This window comes from Conger conger, chromosome 6 (genome assembly GCF_963514075.1).
Source record: "Conger conger chromosome 6, fConCon1.1, whole genome shotgun sequence".
Classification (NCBI taxonomy): Eukaryota; Metazoa; Chordata; class Actinopteri; order Anguilliformes; family Congridae; genus Conger; species Conger conger.
In genome coordinates, this window is record NC_083765.1 from 60,039,715 (window position 1) to 60,058,537 (window position 18,823).

At 42.6% G+C, this 18,823-nt stretch overlaps 1 protein-coding gene across 2 annotated transcripts; it reads left to right on the forward strand.

The window, feature by feature from the left end:
* The first annotated feature begins 696 nt into the window (after positions 1-696).
* On the forward strand, positions 697-18,692 carry LOC133131652 (proline-serine-threonine phosphatase-interacting protein 1-like). Of its 2 annotated transcripts, XM_061247046.1 has the most exons (16): positions 697-838; positions 1,827-1,879; positions 5,025-5,125; positions 5,729-5,803; positions 7,099-7,133; positions 7,226-7,332; positions 7,782-7,844; positions 9,865-9,960; positions 10,477-10,522; positions 12,507-12,586; positions 13,666-13,764; positions 14,392-14,488; positions 14,893-14,983; positions 15,940-16,022; positions 16,338-16,444; positions 17,498-18,692. In XM_061247046.1, the coding sequence occupies exons 3-16, from the start codon at positions 5,091-5,093 to the stop codon at positions 17,627-17,629; spliced, it is 1,146 nt and encodes a 381-aa protein (XP_061103030.1). In that variant the 5' UTR covers positions 697-838; positions 1,827-1,879; positions 5,025-5,090; the 3' UTR covers positions 17,630-18,692. The 2 variants fall into 2 exon arrangements, with proteins under 2 accessions (XP_061103030.1, XP_061103029.1); XM_061247045.1 differs by lacking the exon at positions 1,827-1,879.
* The last annotated feature ends 131 nt before the right edge of the window (positions 18,693-18,823 follow it).

An 18,823-nucleotide genomic window follows, 5' to 3' on the forward strand; every position in this document is an offset into this window, starting at 1 on the left:
AAGCGGGTTAAGTTAATGGATGGATGGATGGAATTTGAAATATATACAAAAGTAAAAAAACAAATGAAACAAGTAGATAAATAAATGTATAAGCACAAATACATTTTAAAAGTGCATTTTGGTGCAAAAAAACACATATAAGCTGCTGATTGGACCTTTTTAGGCAGCTTGATCACATGACATATTCATAAATCAGAGAATTAGATGGTCTGAAATATATCTCATTCTGTTATTGCTATTACTACTCAAGGAATGTGACTGCTGCAGGTTTGAGGTATTATTTGATCATATGTGCATTTAATATGATCAAATAATATGAGCACATCTAACTTCATTGATATTATGTAGTCATAAGCTGTACAGTTACTAAAAACAAAGTATGTATCACTTCCCCAACAATTCAAGGGAATCACACCAAAGGTGTTAAAGTGATTTGCAGTGCCTTTTGACTCTGCATTACTATATATCTTTATGTCCACAGGCAAACACGCTTTACTCTAACTGGGCATAATTACAGCCTCATAAATCAACACTTGCCATTCAAAGTAATTCTGTTCCCAAAGTCTTAGTATATCTTATATTCAAATAGCAAACAAAGCAGACTACTGCTATCACAGTGGGATCAATGACATCACCTACTGTTTCTTCCTCATTTGAGTCTGTTAGCCTAACCACAATAAGCACTTTAAAGGGTGGGTCTGCTTGTGTGCACTTTCAGTCACTACTCTGCCCCGAGCCCTCACATGTGGAATACAGTTTTATAAAACTTTCTTAGAATATTTCAAATATGGAATCACCACTGGGTATGATACCACTACAGTTCAAAGATGCTTTTTGGGTAAGTTCAATGACAATGACTGCTTTCGCTTGGCTAGATTATGTCGGTACCACACTTTCTACGGACAATTAAGATTAATTATGTATATTGAACCTGATATGAAAAACTACTAAGTTACAGTGCATTACAGTAATGTGCATTGTCAGGAAGTTGTTTGAAGACATGTTTGTGTAGTCACATTTCTATTTTTTTCTCGTGGATAAAAGCTAATGCTGTAAATTCCTCTTACTAAAATACAAACTTAAGGTGTTCCCTTTTTTGTTTGTGAGACTTGTTGTGATAAATGTGACAGTATATGAGATGGAGCAATGTTTTTATTTTAAAATAATACCTATGAAACAATAAATGCAACTTTAAGTGGTAATGCACAGATGTTCCACATTTAGTATACTATGTGGAAAGGTCAGCTTCTCATAGAAACTGCTAAAGAAACAGAATCCAGCACATACACTTTTTTCATTACATTTAAGGCTCTACCTGTTCAAACCTTGATTTGCCACAGAAAGAAGACGTGGTGCTCTAGCTTATCTTAGCTTCATTTCAATGCAATTTCAATCCTTCACTTCAAAAAAGATGTCAGCCTCTGAAGATCATTAGGGTGGCATTGTACATTCAGAATCTTTGAAACATTGAAGTTTAATATAAAAGTTTTGATGTCACTAATGTGAAGTTGTATTTCAATGAGCTCAAACAGAATAACACATTACGCAATAGCTTGAAGTGCAGCTTGAAGAGTTGGAATTCCGTTTTTCAGTTATAGGCTTCATAAAAGTTAGCCAGAATGTTTTTTACTGTTGTGAATGGGGGCATTACTCAGTTTCTCAGCTTTCATGTTGACATTAGTTCTCATTCTGATCCATTATACTCTTTCTGACTCTCTTTCTCTCTTAGTCTGTTTCTTTTTCTTTCTTTGTTGTCTTTGATCTCTGACTGTGGTTTGTCATGATGGGTATCTACAAACATGCGTTTCATTGTTGTTACTGCACAGTAATCCCAGCACAGACGGAAGTGCTCAATGCAGGGGCTACTGAAGCACTGCAGGTTTGTCCAATTTTGGCAGTCCCTCAGCTCAAGCCTACACATCAGCAACTGACATTGCAACTGTGTTTATAACCTTTGTATTATGTTTGGGACCCATTTGAACCCATTCAGTGTTATCAAAGAAACCAGTTAACCTTTTTTTATACTGTATGTTTTTTATTTGTAAAATGCAAGAAAATACACAATCCATTTTATTTTTATCTCAGATTTCTCTGTGGATGATTCTGTTGGCACTTTCTCATACAGGTGTCAAACTTCCACTTACCTCTGGCTCTAAAATTAGATGTTTATCAAATAATTTTTATTTATAAAGGCTAGTAATTTCAGAGACAATAAGGCAATTTAGAATTATGTCACTTCTCCTGAAATATATGTATGGCAAACGTACGCTCCCACTATAACCTACCCCTCTTCTCAAAACATACCCTACCCCACATAGTGCAGATCTGTTGGCACTCTATGAAAATTAGCAAAACTTACTGCATAAAATAAACAATACCCACAATGATTAAAATGTTTCTCTCAATCAGAATGATCCTTGGTCAGGCTTTGAACTTGGTACTTTATTCCTGCAAGGCAAGAGTGTTATCTGTGCTATTCTCTGCACCACCTGGCCACCCCAACAAAGTGGCACCTATTTTCTTAAATCGATCTCAGAATGCTGCCTTTTACCATTCCCTGTTTCTCTTACCAGGACACATGTAAAATCCCTTTGTCATCCATCACAATGGGGAAACCAAAGAGCTTTCATCTATGAAGAGACTGTTGACAGAAAAAACATATGTAGGCATTTGAAACTACCAGCAAGCACAGTCAGTGCAATAATACAAGTTCAGAAGTCTGGAACAGTTGCAAAATGGCCTGGAAGAGGATGCATGTGCATATTGAAGAAGAAGAAGAAGAACCCAAGAATCACGATTTCAGAAGTGCAATTTAGTGGAATCTGGGGGTTTTTAAGTTTCTGAATCAACTGTGACTTAGCACCTTTATGTCACAGGGCTTTATGTCACAAGTCCTTACTGAGAGCAACCCATGAATTGCCTGAGTGCCAAAACTTTGGCAAGCATCAATGGAACAACAATTGGAATTGTGTGTTGTGGTGAGATGCAACCCATCTTTTGGCCATAAAAGATGACTGCACACAAGCATAAACTCCTGAAATCCACGGTAAAATATTGTGGTGGATCATTGATGCTTTGGGGCTGTTTTGCTGCTAGTGGTCCAGGGGCTCTTAAGATTGATGACATCGGCATAATGAATTGCACTAAGTACCAGGATATTTTAGCCCATAACCTGGTTGCTTCTACCAGGAGGTTGAAACGTATCATTAGTGGACCATAACTTTCAACAAGGCAATGACCCCAAACACACATCACGCACATGAGAACCTGTGGTCTGAAATGAAGAGTGCTGTCTACAAGCACAAACATTAATATCTAGGGATCTATTGGGAGGAGTGGTCCAAGAGCCCTCCAAAGGTGTTCCTCGCATTAAGTTATCCTCTCCTGGGGAGGCTTCATCAAATATTAATCGTAGAGGTGCTAATAATTGTAGAAGAAATTGTACTAATTAAGAAAACTATTTCTTAATTGTATGTGTTTACATTAATTTTTGCTAATTTTCACGAAGAATGCCAATAATTCTGGAGTTGACTGGATGCTATATGAATTCATCCTTATTCAATTCGGTTTTCTCTGCTGGAAACTTTCCTTTTACAACCTTCCTGTTCCATTATTTTAATTTAATTTGCTTATGGGCTGAATATAACACCAACGTTATTTGATGTAATTTTTCTCAGTAAATCTTCTGGTTGTTGGGGTTATGCTCTTTATGAGTTGTTCTAAAAGATGGCCACTGTGACTGTGAAATATTTCCAGTGAGGTGGCTCTTGAGTTTGGAGTGCCTTTGTGGCAAGGGCGCGGTTAGCGGGAAGGAAGCACATATTTTAACAGCCTGGACTGATTCACATCGTAGTCCAGGTGTGTGCCTGCATAACCAGTAGGCGTGGTCCTTGGATTGCCCTGTTTCCTTCCCACTAGCTTATTGTCCTTCCCTGCTGTAAAATACAGCTATGCCAGCTTGACCAGCTTGAACATTTAGCTGGTCCAGCTGGGTATGAGCTGGTTAGCCAGCTGGAAGCTTATAAGAGCAGGTAGCAGGTTCCAGCTGTTTCAAAACATATCTTGAGATGGTCAAACCATGTCAAGCTGGGCACTGGTTGGTATGAACTGGTCAAACAGCTAAACCATGTCAGGCTGGAGCTGGTCTGAACTGGTCAACCAGCTACCAGCTGTTTCAAAACCTAGCTGGAGAACGTTTTTGGGGGCAGAGCTTCTATTTAGTCCCTCTTCCCAGTCACAACTTTCCTGTGCTCTGGTCCCCAGTTGTGAAGTGACCTCCCCACTGCACTCAGGACAGCAATGTCATGGTCCATCTTCGGCTGTAGTCTGAAAACATACCTGAAAAAACACCTGTTTCATTTGCATCCCACCTGCTAATTATCAACTTTGTTACAGCTATAATCGCTTTGGCAACATGGAAAACTACTTTATATCCTCAAACCTATTTGCTACAGTACATGAAGCACTACAGTACATTCTCCCTCATCTTGGACCTACTATGGCATTTATCCTTATGCTGTCAGTTTGCATATGTACTAAGCAAGCTACGTGTCAATGGCTACTATCCATTACTATCCACTGCAAACAACAAGTGTTTTAGTATAGTACTAAAACTTTTTCTCTGAACTTGAACATATTAGCTTGTTTTTGACAAGTGAAGTTCTTATTTATATTCCATTGGCAATCCTGAAATGAGTTGCTGGAAATATTTTTATTCCATTGACAAATCAAGTCACTCTGACTTACCTCATTGGCAATATTTTTGCCTCATTTTGCAAAAAGGTAAAGATAAAAGATAAAAGAAATAAGAAATAAGAAATAAAAGAAATTAGATTTCAGTCTCAATAAATACTATGCTATTATTATAATTTTTTTGCAGTATAATGACTATGCATCAGCTCAAAAACCTTTTTGTACATTGCGTTTGATAATTTGGTAAATGTCCAAATGTAAGTTTAAAATGCTGTAGCCCAGGTAATCTGCACAGAGCAGAAAACGTAATGCTGCCTCCGTCTTCCCTCCAGGGTGTGGATATCACCTGCCACCCGGGCTATGAGACCCTGATACAGAGACTGTGCAATGGGAGGCGTATGTGCAAGGACACAGAGGACCTCCTAAAGCTGAGGTACAGAGCTCCTCACAAACCTGCTGAGCCCAAAGCAACCTGCACGTCATCTCTGAGTGACCATGGACCTCCACACACTGTGCTCTTCTGCACATGGCTCCTACTCTCAATGAAAACAAGCACTCATTGTTTTTTATGCACATAAAACAATTGATAAAGATAAATATGTGCTTAAACTGTACATTATGAAAAATCTTAAATACATATAAGGACCTCCTAAGGAGTGTGTATAACTGTTTTGCACTGTATGATTCATGTATTGAACTATTTAGAACTTTTAGTTGCACACAGAAACAAATGCTTGTTGCTGGGGAAGTACCCTATGAATGCATAACATTTTACCCCTAGCCAGCAATATATCAATAGTTTGTGGCTTCTTTCTTGGAATAAATTCATGACCAACTCAAAGAGAACACTATTGTACTTTCATGGTACATTTAGGAAAAATGTACCTCCACTGTCACTTTATTTCTGAGAGTGCATTAACTCTCATTTTATTCCACACGTAATGAACCTAAAACCTGGAACCTAAAACTGTCAGTGAGAGTCACGGCATTGTGACATTGGTAAGGGACTCCAAGATGTACTTTCTGTTCTCCTCAGGGCACAGGCAGAGGAGAAGTACGGCAAGGAGCTGGTGATGATAGCTCGGAGAGCCGGGGGCCAGACGGAGATCAGGTGACTGGCTGACGCTCTCTCTAGTTTAGTGAGGTCCTTCACTGATGAGAATGAACTGGTGAACTGGTACTGACAAAGATGAAGGGGAAGGGGCTTGGATGTTATAGCACCATTTCTGTTTGTTCTCATTGTGGCAGGCCGGAGTTACTGTTTCAGCTCATTCATTGCAGCGGAATTCACACACTCATGCACACATATACACACACATATTTTCACACTTAGCTTCTGCACGTTGACTGACTGTTGATTGAAAACTGACTTTGTGCTGTGCAGACTATATGAATGTTAGTTGTGTGGTAATGTGTAAAGCCATAGAATTGAAATTGAAATAGGGTGAATGTTCTATTCACCTCAGAAAAGAAAAGGCTTGTGAACTGTTGAGAAGCGCTTTTGTCCAAACAGTTCTCTCCCTCTTTCACTGCTCTTAGTGAAGTGAAAGTAGGCATAGCAGCTCATTGCAGTTTGGCTCTGTAGTCCTGCACTTTTGCTTCTGTGAAATGAGAATTGAGGACCAAATGAGGCAATATTCCATCTTGACATCGTGCGTGATGACTCATAACAACATTAAATTAGTGTACATGTATAACCACAATGGAAGGACTTTAGAATTTCCCCTACCTGAGCAATAGGATGCTAATGGGGGATAATATAGTTATGAGTTAGTGGCTGTAGACAGTGATTCGTACAGAGACGAGGCAATGTGGAAACATGCGTTAGGTAAGCAGGAAGGAAGAGAGGAGCCTCTGTATGTGTGCATGAGTACAGACGTCTGAAATGAGTGTATATTGCAGCTCTAAAAATAGACTCCGATCCGATTCGAGTGGCACGCTCTCACAAAGCATCTTATTAACTGCACATGAAGTCAGAGCAGTGTGCGCTGCCACTCAGGCTGAATATGTACTGCAGGCCTGTGTGTTTTACATCCGTGACAACGGAATCCTTATAAAGGAAGGAACAGCCATTGTTAAAAACGCAATTATCTGATCATTTGATAGATTAGTTTCATTGTAATCAAAGTTTTAAAGGGCAAGATAAAAAGCAAATGCTTTTCCTGCTAAAAAAAAAAAACAGAGCTCAAGCTAGGTTTTGAAATAGCTGGTAGCTGGTTGACCAGTTAGACCAGCTCCATACTCAACATGGTTTGACCAGCCCAAGCTTTGTTTTGAAACAGCTCGTACCTCGTATTTCAAGCTGGTCGTAGCTGGATTTTACGCCAGGCTTCATAATAATCTTCCAGTAGATCTGTTGTTCATGCCACCGTGTTATAATACTGCTTCTTATCTTTATCTGTGTAGTACCCTGAGAGCATCATTTGAGCAGCTAAAAGCCCGTAAGTTGTTCATATCTTGGCAGTTTACCTCCTCATTTCAACCCTTTCTGGTGGGTGCCCACAGTGGCTCTAATTGTGGGTGTTTCTTTCAGAGATTGAGAACATTGGGAATTTACACATCCAGCTGTCCGTAACGCTGAGGGAAGAAGTCAAAAGGATGGAAGTCTTCCGAGAGCATCAGAAAGAGCAGAGGAAAAAGGTTCCTATCCGAATATTTGTGCTAACCACTCCTATGAATAAAAGAGAAGTTGTACTGTCCATGCAACAGGACATGGGGCAGTAGAAATGTAGCTTCCTCCATACGTCTCTCTATGTCTCTCGACTACATATGATCCTCATAGTTACATGTCAAGGTTTGACTGATTCCAAATAAACATTTTGTCTTCATGAGGAAAACAGTTGTCTTCAGTTGTGGGAATCTTGTGCTAAGCAGTATTTAGAAGTTAAATGTGATCTTGTAAAGTTGATGTACAAAACACATACATCCACCATGTGATATATTGCCAAAGACAATGTATTTCATTCAGTGACTTATGACTTTCACCATAATGAATATCATCAGCCTCTTTGTGTTGCTGCTATATGCTATATTAATGTAATGTTTTCAGTGCTTTTAACAGTACCCCCCTCCCCCAATTTTGGTTACAGTTTGAAGGTATTATGGAGAAGGTTCAGAAGACTAAGGTGGCCTTGTTCAAGAAGACACTGGAGGTGAGCCAGTTAAGTGAGATGGTGTACAAACGTGAGGACTGCCGGCTCAATCGCTTTTCACCTCTCTCAGTTTTTTTGTGCAGATCAGTATCAAATGCTTTCATCTGCAGGGTATTAGAATGTGATGCAAACAGTGCTGACGTTTGCATGCATTTGCTTGCAACTTTGCCTGGTAGTAGGGCGCATGTCAGTGTGTGACCCAGGAGAGAAGACCAGCTGTTCACAAAGCCTGCAACAAAAGAGACATGATTCTCACAACAGCACAACTCTCATTGCACAACTTAAATGCACACGGAGGACAGGCTACAAAAACAGTGGAGGGGTGAATACCCTGCTGTAAAATACAGCTATGCCAGCTTGACCAGCCTGAAAATTGTGCTGGCCAAGCTGGTCATAAAGCTGGTCTAGCTGGGTATGAGTTGATAAACCAGCTAGTAGCTTGCCGGAGCTGGTAGCTGGTCAACCACAGCTGATTCAAAATATAACTCGAGCTGGTCAAACCATGTCAAGCTGGCAGCTGGTCTGAACTGGTCAACCAGCTTTCAGCTGTTTCAAAACCGAGCTGGAGATGTTTTTTTGGTAGGGCTTCTATTCAGTCCCTTTTCCAAGTCACAACTTCCCTGTACTCTGGTCCCCAGTTGTGAAGTGACCAACCAGTGTCATGGCCTATCCTCTGCTGTAGACTCAAAACAGCAAGGCCTTGAGCAAGGCCCTTAACCCTGCATTGCTTCAGGGGGATTGTCCCCTGCTTCGTCTAATCAACTGTAAGCGTCAGCGAAATAACAGCAATGTGATGAATTCCATGTCATGGTACTTTCTGTACTGCGACCCTGTCTGCTTTCCCCATGACAATCTTGTCAATCTTTATGTTATTGCAGCAACAAAAATGAGAGAAAACATGTCGATAGGAAAATGCAGAAAACTGCTACATTATCACCATTTAACATAAAGGGGAAAGAGGAAGAGTTATTCTCAGTCTTGCAGTGTATCCACTGTAGGAGGAATGTGTTGATAAGCCCCAAACATTGAGTCAGAGAGAAACACGCTGCACTGTGAGGAAAAGAGGAAGAGCAGTGCAACTGTGACTTGCCCTGGGGCAAAAAATATATATTTTTTGGAAATTACATTAAGTATATAATTTCAGAAATAAATATAGGGAACTCCAAGCCACTGTATAATAAATAGTGCAATCTTAAAGCAGACTGCAAGCAATGGAAAGGCCTTAAAATATGTAAAAGTATAATAAAAGAAGACATATTCACTCAAGCAAAGAGAAAAAGACATGGAAACCCAGAAACATTACAATATACACCACACACACACACACACACGCACGTACGGGCACACACACACATGCACACACACACACACACACACACAGGAAGTTTATATGCATTTTTAGCAAATGAGACATATTTTCAAATACTTATTAAAGGTAAGCCCTGGAACGCAGGTTTAACTGCACCAGTCAAATTGCCTTAGTGTCATTTGGCTCACAGCCTTGCTCAATTTTAAATAACCCCACTCCCCTCTTTCAGGATAACTAACTACTACTAACGTAGTAGCCGAATTAGTCAACATGTCAAAGGCGTGTTGTTTTATAGATGAGACAGACCATCAGAAGATTCCATTCATGGAACATTATCTTATGGTCATAGTGTACACATTAGGCATTGCTAAAGGTGTTCCTCCATGTGGGAATTGAACCCAGTGCCTTTCAACTTACAGTATTGTGCAAAAGTCTTAGGCACCTAAGATTCTTTTTAATATAAATTTGGTCTTAGATATTTGTATATTCATTTTTTGTTTTCTGTATCCATGTTTCAGTACAAAAGAGCAAATTAGAGACTTCTAAACATTCTAAACTGATTTTGTTTTTACATATGCGTAAGACTTTAGTGCAGTACTGTACAAGCCCAGTTTTTTTGTCCTACCTACCCCGCCCCTCTCTCTCTCTCTCTCTCTCTCTCTCTCTCTCTCTCTCTCTCCCTCTCTCTCTCTCTCTCTCTCTCTTTCTCAGTCCAAAAAGTCATATGATCAGAAGTGCCGAGAGGCAGACGAGGCTGAACTGGCCGCTGAAAGGGTCAACAGCAGTGTCACAAAGCAGTATGAGAAGGTGAGCAGCCACCTCGGCCTGCCTCACACCAATGAGCGGCCCCGCAACTCAGACGATCGCTTGTTCCGGAAGTTTCTTGCACGCTTGTGCTCGACACCTATTCAAAAGTACAATATTAACAGCTGCCACATAGTCGTGTCTATTGACATTGCATTTATTTCACAAAAGTACAATTCTCTTGTTTATGAAAAAAAAAATCCTGTGTTGCGTATTATGCAAATATCCACTGCAGGACCTGGAAAGCTCAGCTGACAGCCCGTGGAACTGAAACTGCCTTATGAAATATTAACTTTCCGTATTGGATTATGATAATAGGGGCCATTTCACTGTATGGGAACAGAAAATGCTAATTGCAGAAGGGCCCTGTGCTCTTGCGACACGCACTTCTCGCGTCACGACCCATCATCACTCCGCAATGTGGGAAGTGAGCCATTCTTGTTCTCAGGTAGGGAGAAGGTGTTGCCAGGCAACCGTGAGCCCCACCTGTAATGGGTCTCCTTTCCGCTGTGTTGCCAGGTGCAGAACAAAGCCCATCAGTGCCGGGAGGCGGCCACCGATGCCGGTGAGTGTCGTTCCACGACGCCCCGTGTGTCACACCGTGCAGGACCATGCCCCCTGCTCTTCCTTTACTCTAGCATGGGGGGGAGCTCATTTCAAGAGTACGCAGACCAGAAGTCACCGTCTGTGACCACTTCCTTTTTTCAGTGTTTCTGCACTGTTGTAAGGGTGCAGCGGTGAATTGTCCTGGCTACGCAAGTATAAGGATAGTTCTAATATGAGCCCGTCACTTTGAGACAGCCATTTTGTGAGAAGCTACACTGCTTGAGATTCTTTCATAGTTTCTTTCCATTCTCTCAATTTGGTTTGGACAGTCATATTTGCATGCCCAGAAACCAGCACACCCTGCAGCTCTGCAGGACCAGGGTTGCCAACCCCTGCACTATTGTATGAAAAGACATGTGTTTAGTCTTAGACCTACACCATACTGCTTCCTGAATATGCGCGTTATTGATTTAACCTGAGTGTGCGTGTTTAGCGATATGGTTTACCACAAGCAGCAGCAGAGTCGGTCAAAGACATTAATTGTCTTTCATGGATGCGGAACATTTTTTCAGCCGTCAAACAGAACAGGAACAGAAGCTTAAATCCACTGGCATTTTAAACCAAAAACTGAACAAGGAGGAATTTTGTGACTTAGTGTAAGCTGATATTTCCTCACCAAGTGCATCGAGCTTGAGCTTCTTTAACAAGGTTCAAAAAAGCGAATGATGGGGCTTGTTCTGGTAAAATGCATGTTCTCCCGTACCGTTGTTAGTGTCCTGACTGCTATTGGTCTGCAGGGATTCCATCCATCCATTATCTTAACCCGCTTATCCTGAACAGGGTCACAGGGGGGCTGGAGCCTATCCCAGCATACATTGGGCGAAAGGCAGGAATACACCCTGGACAGATCGCCAGTCCATCGCAGGGCACACACATACCATTCACTCACACACTCATACCCATTTAGACTCTCCAATCAGCCTAACCTGCATGTCTTTGGACTGTGGGAGGAAACCAGAGTACCTGGAGGAAACCCACGCAGACACGAGGAGAACATGCAAACTCCACACAAAGAGGCCCCGGCCGACCGGGATTCGAACCCAGGACCTCCTTGCTGTGAGGCGGCAGTGCTACCCTACAAGGTTGCCCTACAGTAGCTGTTGTATTAATTGAGCTAGTTGACTGAACTGAGGAAATAGAAGCATTATTGAAGGTTTATAGCACCCCCTCCCTCCTCAAATATATTTTGTAACAACCTATCCTGGGCTCCCTGGGTACATTTTTGCTTTGTTTTCAGGGATCAAATATCCCGAATGGGCGGCACGGATGGCGCAGTGGGTAGCACTGCCGCCTCACAGCAAGGAGGTCCTGGGTTCGAATCCCCGTCGGCCGGGGCCTCTCTATGCGGAGTTTGCATGTTCTCCCCGTGTCTGCGTGGGTTTCCTCCGGGTACTCCGGTTTCCTCCCACAGTCCAAAGACATGCACGTTAGGCTGATTGGAGAGTCTAAATTGCCCGTAGGTATGAGTGTGTGAGTGAATGGTGTGTGTGCCCTGCGATAGACTGGCGACCTGTCCAGGGTGTATTCCTGCCTTTCGCCCAATGTATGCTGGGATAGGCTCCAGCCCCCCTGTGACCCTGTTCAGGATAAGCGGGTTCAGATAATGGATGGATGGATGGAATATCCCAAATGTACCCTGAAAGTACAGTAATGAATCTTTTGATACGATAAGTTTTCCAAGCAAAAAAGATACAAATTAATTATATATTTCTGGCTAGGGGTACAATTTTATGTTCCTATCAGGTACCGTCTCAGCAACATACATTGGTACCTTTTTAGCCAATTTGTGTACCTTTATTTCTGAGAGTTTATTTACTTAAGTAATGGGTCAGGCCTACAAATGTTCTTGTCCCTTCAAAATTGGGGGGAAAATGGAAAAATTAAAAGATAGTGGGTGAATAAAAGATGTTCTGATCAAAATGAAGGCTTTGCTGTCCCTGCAGAGAAGCAGTACATGGCTAATGTGGAGCAGCTGGACAAGGTCCGACTGGACTGGGAGAACACGCACAGGAGCACATGTGAGGTTAGGCCCAATCCGCCTGGCAACCAGATATCTGCTCCCATCACACAAATAACTACCAGGAGAGACCACCGTAATAAACTCCATAATGGGTTTATAGCATAGTGGCTAAGGTGTTGACTGGGGTGTTGACTGGGGCCGGGAAGGTGGGTGAGTCAAGCTCCAGTGCAGACCAGTGCAGCTGGTGGGCCCAGGAGCAAGGCTCTTAACCCCACATTGCTCCAGGGGGGATTGGCCTCTGTTTAGTCCAATCAACTGCAAGTTGTTTTGGATAAAAAGCGTTGGCTAAATAACGAATGTAACTGTGATGAGTGCTGCATCCCCGTGCTGTTAATCACTGTTTCTGAACAAACAATCAGAGACCAAACCGGAATGTCACTAAAAACCCCTTTTGGGTTTCATATCACTTCTGCATTTGAGCTTCTAGAATCAGAGTGCATGGCAGTTCAAGAGTATATGAATTCATAGAATATAATGTTTAATTTAGGGGGAGTATTTTTATGAATTTATAATAATTCATTATTTAGGTGATTAGCCAAAGTGACTTATAGTTGACCAAACTTATAGTTGCTGATCTTATCGTGGCTACACCGGGGCTTGAACCACCAACCTTCCAGGACCAAGTCTCGTACCTTTGGTATGAGGCTACAGGTTACCAAATTTTGGAGGGCAAGGTAGAACACTAATATATACACTAATATAACGGAATAGCGGTACACCATAGACCATGTGTGACTGCAAGAGATTAGATGCTATCATAATGGCTGACTGTTGCTGCAGCACGTGTCAAGGGCAGAAGCATGGGCAGTCATTATGAAAGTACCACAGTAGAACAGTAATATAAATAACGGAATATAACGGAATGGAACAATGGAAGTTCTTTAAAAACACTAGCTACCTTGTTGTTTCCGTTGTGGCTCGCAAAGTACACCATAGACCATGTCTGACTGCAAGAGTTTAGATGCTGTCACAATGGCTGACCATTGCTGCAGCATGTGTCATTATGAAAGTACTAAAAATAATAGCAACAAAATAACTGATTTCACTTCCTTTTGCGTTTGGTTTTGCGCTTCGCATTTTAGGTCTTTCAGCAGCAGGAGGGAGACCGTATTGGCATGCTGAGAAACGCCATGTGGGCACATTGCAACCATTTCTCCATGCAGTGCATCAAAGACGATGAGGTCAGTCTGCTGTTGGCATAGCAAAGCTTACAGAATGCTCCCCTGCCATGTGCATGTGTGTGTGTGCATGTGTGTGCTTGTGTGTGCATGTGCATGTGTGCGTGTGTGGGTGTGCGTGTGCATGTGTGTGTGTGTGTGTGCATGTGCATGTGCATGTGCATGTGTGTGTGTGTGTGCATGTGCATGTGTGTGCATGTGTGTGTGTGTGTGTGTGTGCATGTGTGCATGTGTGTGTGAGTGCATGTGTGTGCATGTGTGCGTGTGTGTGTGCGTGTGTGCGTGTGTGTGCATGTGTGTGTGTGTGCATGTGCATGTGTGGGTGTGCATGTGTGCGTGTGTGGGTGTATGTGTGCATGTGTGTGTGAATGTGTGTGTGTGCATGTGTGCGTGTGTGTGTGTGCCTGTGAGTGTGGGTCTGTGTGTGCATGTACTTCAGTGTGCGTGTGAGTCTGTGTGTGTGCTTGTGTGTGCGCATGTGCGTGTGTGTGCATGTGTGCGTGTGAGTGTGCATCTGAGTGTGCATGTGCGTGAATGTGTGTGTGTGTGTGTGTGTGCATGTACACTTGTGTGTGTGCATATGTGTGTGTGTTCTGGGAGGTCTGACTGTGCCCGGTTTGCATGTTACAGTATTATGAGGAGGTGAGGAAGACTCTAGAATCATGTGACATTACCGCAGATAACAACTGTTTCATCGAGACGAAGAGAACAGGGTCAACACCACCAGGTACGCTCCTGTGTTTTTGCTCTCCCTAACTCACCAGGTGTCAGGTAGAGCAGTATTTTACCAGTACTCTGACATGATAATAGTGTACTGATAGTGTAATAGTATAATAATAGTATACTACCAGCATTTGCATTTGCCCCCCTGTCCTCCTCCTCTCTCACTCTCTCTTTCTCTTTCCCTCCCTCTCTTTCTCTCTCCCTCCCTTCCTCTCTCTCTCCCTCTCCCTCCCTCTCCCTCCCTCTCTCTCCCTCTTTCTCTCTTGCTCTTTCCCTCTCCCTCCTTCTTTCTCTCCCTCTCTTTCTCGCTCTCTCTCCCTCCCTCTCTTCCTCTCGCCCCCTCTCTCTTTCTCTCTGCACTTTGTGCGGTCCCTGGGTAACTTTGCCTTGCTGAATCCCCCTCTCCAGCTCCGATCCTCTTTGAGAATTACTACCAGAGGGACGCGCCATCAGAAAGCAACGGCACTGCTCGCTCTGGAGGAGGAGGAGTGATGAAGAGGTGAGCTCCTCCCTGCTCAACACGCTTTGGGCCAGTTACACAGACAGGTTAAACCTAATCTCAGACTAAATTAAATTTTTAATGGAGATTGCCCATACAAAACCCAATTTAGTGCAAGACTGAGCTTCATCTGTATCTGTGAAACCGGACTCATAGCTGTTAAAATAGTGTCATGTGTGATTGTAAAAAAGACATACACTTCTTTCAGTACTTCAGAACAATGTGTCTAAAAGTGCCCTTTTTTGAGGGGGAGGGATTTTTTTACAGGATCCTTTCATGATATTAAATTAAAATGGAAAATTATTTACATGATTCAAGTACATGACTGGGCGGCACGGATGGTGCAGTGGGTAGCACTGCCGCCTCACAGCAAGGAGGTCCTGGGTTCGAATCCCCGTCGGCCGGGGCCTCTCTGTGCGGAGTTTGCATGTTCTCCACGTGTCTGCGTGGGTTTCCTCCGGGTACTCCGGTTTCCTCCCACAGTCCAAAGACATGCACGTTAGGCTGATTGGAGAGTCTAAATTGCCCGTAGGTATGAGTGTGTGAGTGAATGGTGTGTGTGCCCTGAGATAGACTGGCGACCTGTCCAGGGTGTATTCCTGCCTTTCGCCCAATGTATGCTGGGATAGGCTCCAGCCCTGCGACCCTGATCAGGATAAGCGGGTTCAGATAATGGATGGATGGAAGTACATGACTTCATGGTCATAAATCCCTAATTCTGTTCAGTAAGTGCTGTCAATGGCCTTTTAGCAACAATGGCATTTAGCATCTTGGCTGCTGCTGTGGTAATGATAAAAAGGGGGTTGCTATCTAGGCAGAGGTCATATATTTGCATGCAAGCCACAAGATTAATATTTCTGTTAAGTTATGTCCAGAAAAATTAGGCTGTGCAATTTTTTGTATGTTGTGTGTACAACTAGTAGCACATGTGACTTAATGTGCATTTCTATTTTTAGATTTTCCAATCTATTGCAAGGGAGCAATAGTGCGTCCAGGATGAATGTCAGTGACATCCCTTCGCAAACAGCGCCATCTAGTGGTAGGTTTATGGAATAACGTGCTCTTTCAGCTCACCACATTAAGTCCTATGAACGGAATGCTTAATGAAGTCATTACATTAATGGGAATACTAATAATTTTCTGTCCAATTTATCTCTGGATTGGGTACTGTGAAAAATGGTTCACAGTGACTAACCTAACCTTATTACTTATACACGGTTGTTTACCACTAGGGGGAGCCTCTTTCATTTCTGAGGCATTTTAGAGTGTGATGAAATAAATAACATTTGCAACAACACCTTCACCTTCTTGGAATTAAGCCGTTATGTGTTTTCACTCCTCTTTCGCCGGTCAGCCGAGCACTCGGACAACGTGTATGCGTCCATTCAGCAGGGCACGCGCGCCCGCGCACCAATGGAGGCAGAAGCGCTGTACAAGGTGCTGTACGACTACACTGCCCAGGTGGGTCACAGCGCAGACGAAAGCAACGTGACATCTTTCCGTTCTGTTACACTGCAGTCTGCATGTGGGATCACAGTCAGGGTATACGTTAGGGTCAAACCACGCATTTCAAACAGCAAAAATAGTGGGGAATTTTAGCAGCTACAAATTTAACAGATTGTATTTAGTTCCTCTTCTCGAGGTAAGATGGCTTAGGGTTGCTGTGCAGTCTTTAGAGAAGTAAACTTGCCTGTATACTGCCAAATTGACAGAGGGTCACTTCTAGATGAGACAAGGCTTTGTCAGATTTCAATAAAGGGAATTTTTATACACTTTGGTTTCACCTTGTAGAAATTACAGCAGTTTTTACACAGTCCCCCCATTTCATGGCACCATGACTTTTGGGACACAGCAATATTATATAAATGAAAGCAGTCATGTTTAGTATTTTGTTCCATATCCTTTCTATGTAATGGAATCAAAATCATCTTATTTTCAGGTTGCTCTACAAGCGATACTAAAAGTCTTTGCAGTTGAATGGCTCTCCATGGGAATTTGGAGGTGGGATTGCATTCAGCTGTAAATTATGCTGATACAGTATGGAACATATTTGTTGGCTAAATGGTTTTAAGTCATCAAGGGTCCAAGGTATCAAATGACCCATTGTGATGCTGCCAGATATGCAGTAGATATGAAAATATTTATTTCTCCTGTTGAACTCAATGGAAAAAATATTCAAAAGAAACAAGTATTTTTGGATGGTTCGGAAACTGTAGCCTAATAGCTAAGGTCCATGACTTGGACCCTGAAGGTTGGCGATTCAAGCCTCGGGTGTAGACAAGATCCGCACAGCTGTTGGGCCCTTGAGTAAGGCCCTTTACCCCACATTTCTCCAGGGGGGGATTGTCCCCTGCTTAGACTAATCAACCATAAGTCCCTATGGATAAAAGAGCCAAATAATAAACTATAACAAATGGTTATCTCTGTGGTGGCTAATGTTCTGATTACAGCCATAGTGGACTGTAGTGGGTTAAATAAAGCTTAATCAGTACTCCGAACACTGTCTTGTCTCAGAGCCCTGACGAGCTGTCCATCTCGGTGGGGGACGTGGTGGTGGTGGAGGAGCAGAGTGCGGACGGCTGGTGGGAGGTGAGCAGGGATGGAGAGGCCGGACTGGTCCCAGGAACCTACCTGACCCAAGTCTGAGCATGAAGAAAACAAAATGGAGCGGCGATCATCCCGGTGTAAAATCCAGCTATGACCAGCTTGAAATTACCAGCGACCGGCTGTTTCAAAACATAACTTGAGCTGGTCAAACCACGTAGAGGATGGAGCTGGTCGGAACTGGTCAACTAGCTACCAGCTGTTTCAAAACCTAGCTTGAGCTGTTTTTCAGCAGGGATTGCAATGGCATCAACACAAAGAAATCAATTCTTGTTAAAACAAATGCATACCCGTTGAAGGATGTTATCTGTAAAAATTAAGCCTATTCTCCGTTCAGGCATTTCTCATCTTGTGGTGGTGTTTACATTTTAACTATGCTATTGTATAAAGTGGTAACTTCATTGGTCAATGTTTATATTCAAAATAGTCACCTAAGCATGGCGGTTTATGTGTATAACTATTGTTAATTAGCAGGTCTTATATGAGCTCATGCATAGACACAAATAGGCCTTTGGTTTAAATTTGACACCGACTCAAAAAGAGACATGAAGCTTACAGTTATGATCACTATTCTGTCAGGAACAGGCGCAGAGAGGAAAGCTGAAAACAGGCCCTGGTATCAGTGATCCACACCATTCCTTCCCCATTCCCCAACACTTTTTCTCAAGGCCCAAGTTGACCCTTCTGTAATTCCCCAGCTATTTTGGTTAAGAAGCACCAAGTAAAATTTGGTAACTACATCTTTAAGTTAAGTTGGAAAAACATGTTTTTTTGCACAGGAAATAACGGTTTGACGCGGCTGGTATAAAATGTAGATTAACAGTAGTTGTAGAAGCTAAATATAATCATCTCAAAATTGAGAAAGTTGTTTCGGGAGCCAGTTTCAGATTCAGTGACTGTGCAGCACATCAGGTGACAGTGTTGACTGATGCCTCTGATTAAGTGGCTTCTGCTACTGCGTGAGAGGAGAGAGGTCACATGAGAACCCCACTCCAAAAACGTGACGGACAGGGAGGAAATGAGCACAACGATTACAATACCCAGATACAATAACTGCACATACCAAATACAGGGACAAATGTCCAATAAAAGAGGCTATTTCCAAGGTTTTATACTTGTCATTTTTCCTTTAACATTATTAGTGTTCTTTCTAAATCTGAGCTGAGTTCACGCCTGACGTAAGGATATCAGCACCTGGGGCCCTTCTGCAAACACACCGAGTCCCTGTGTGCTCCA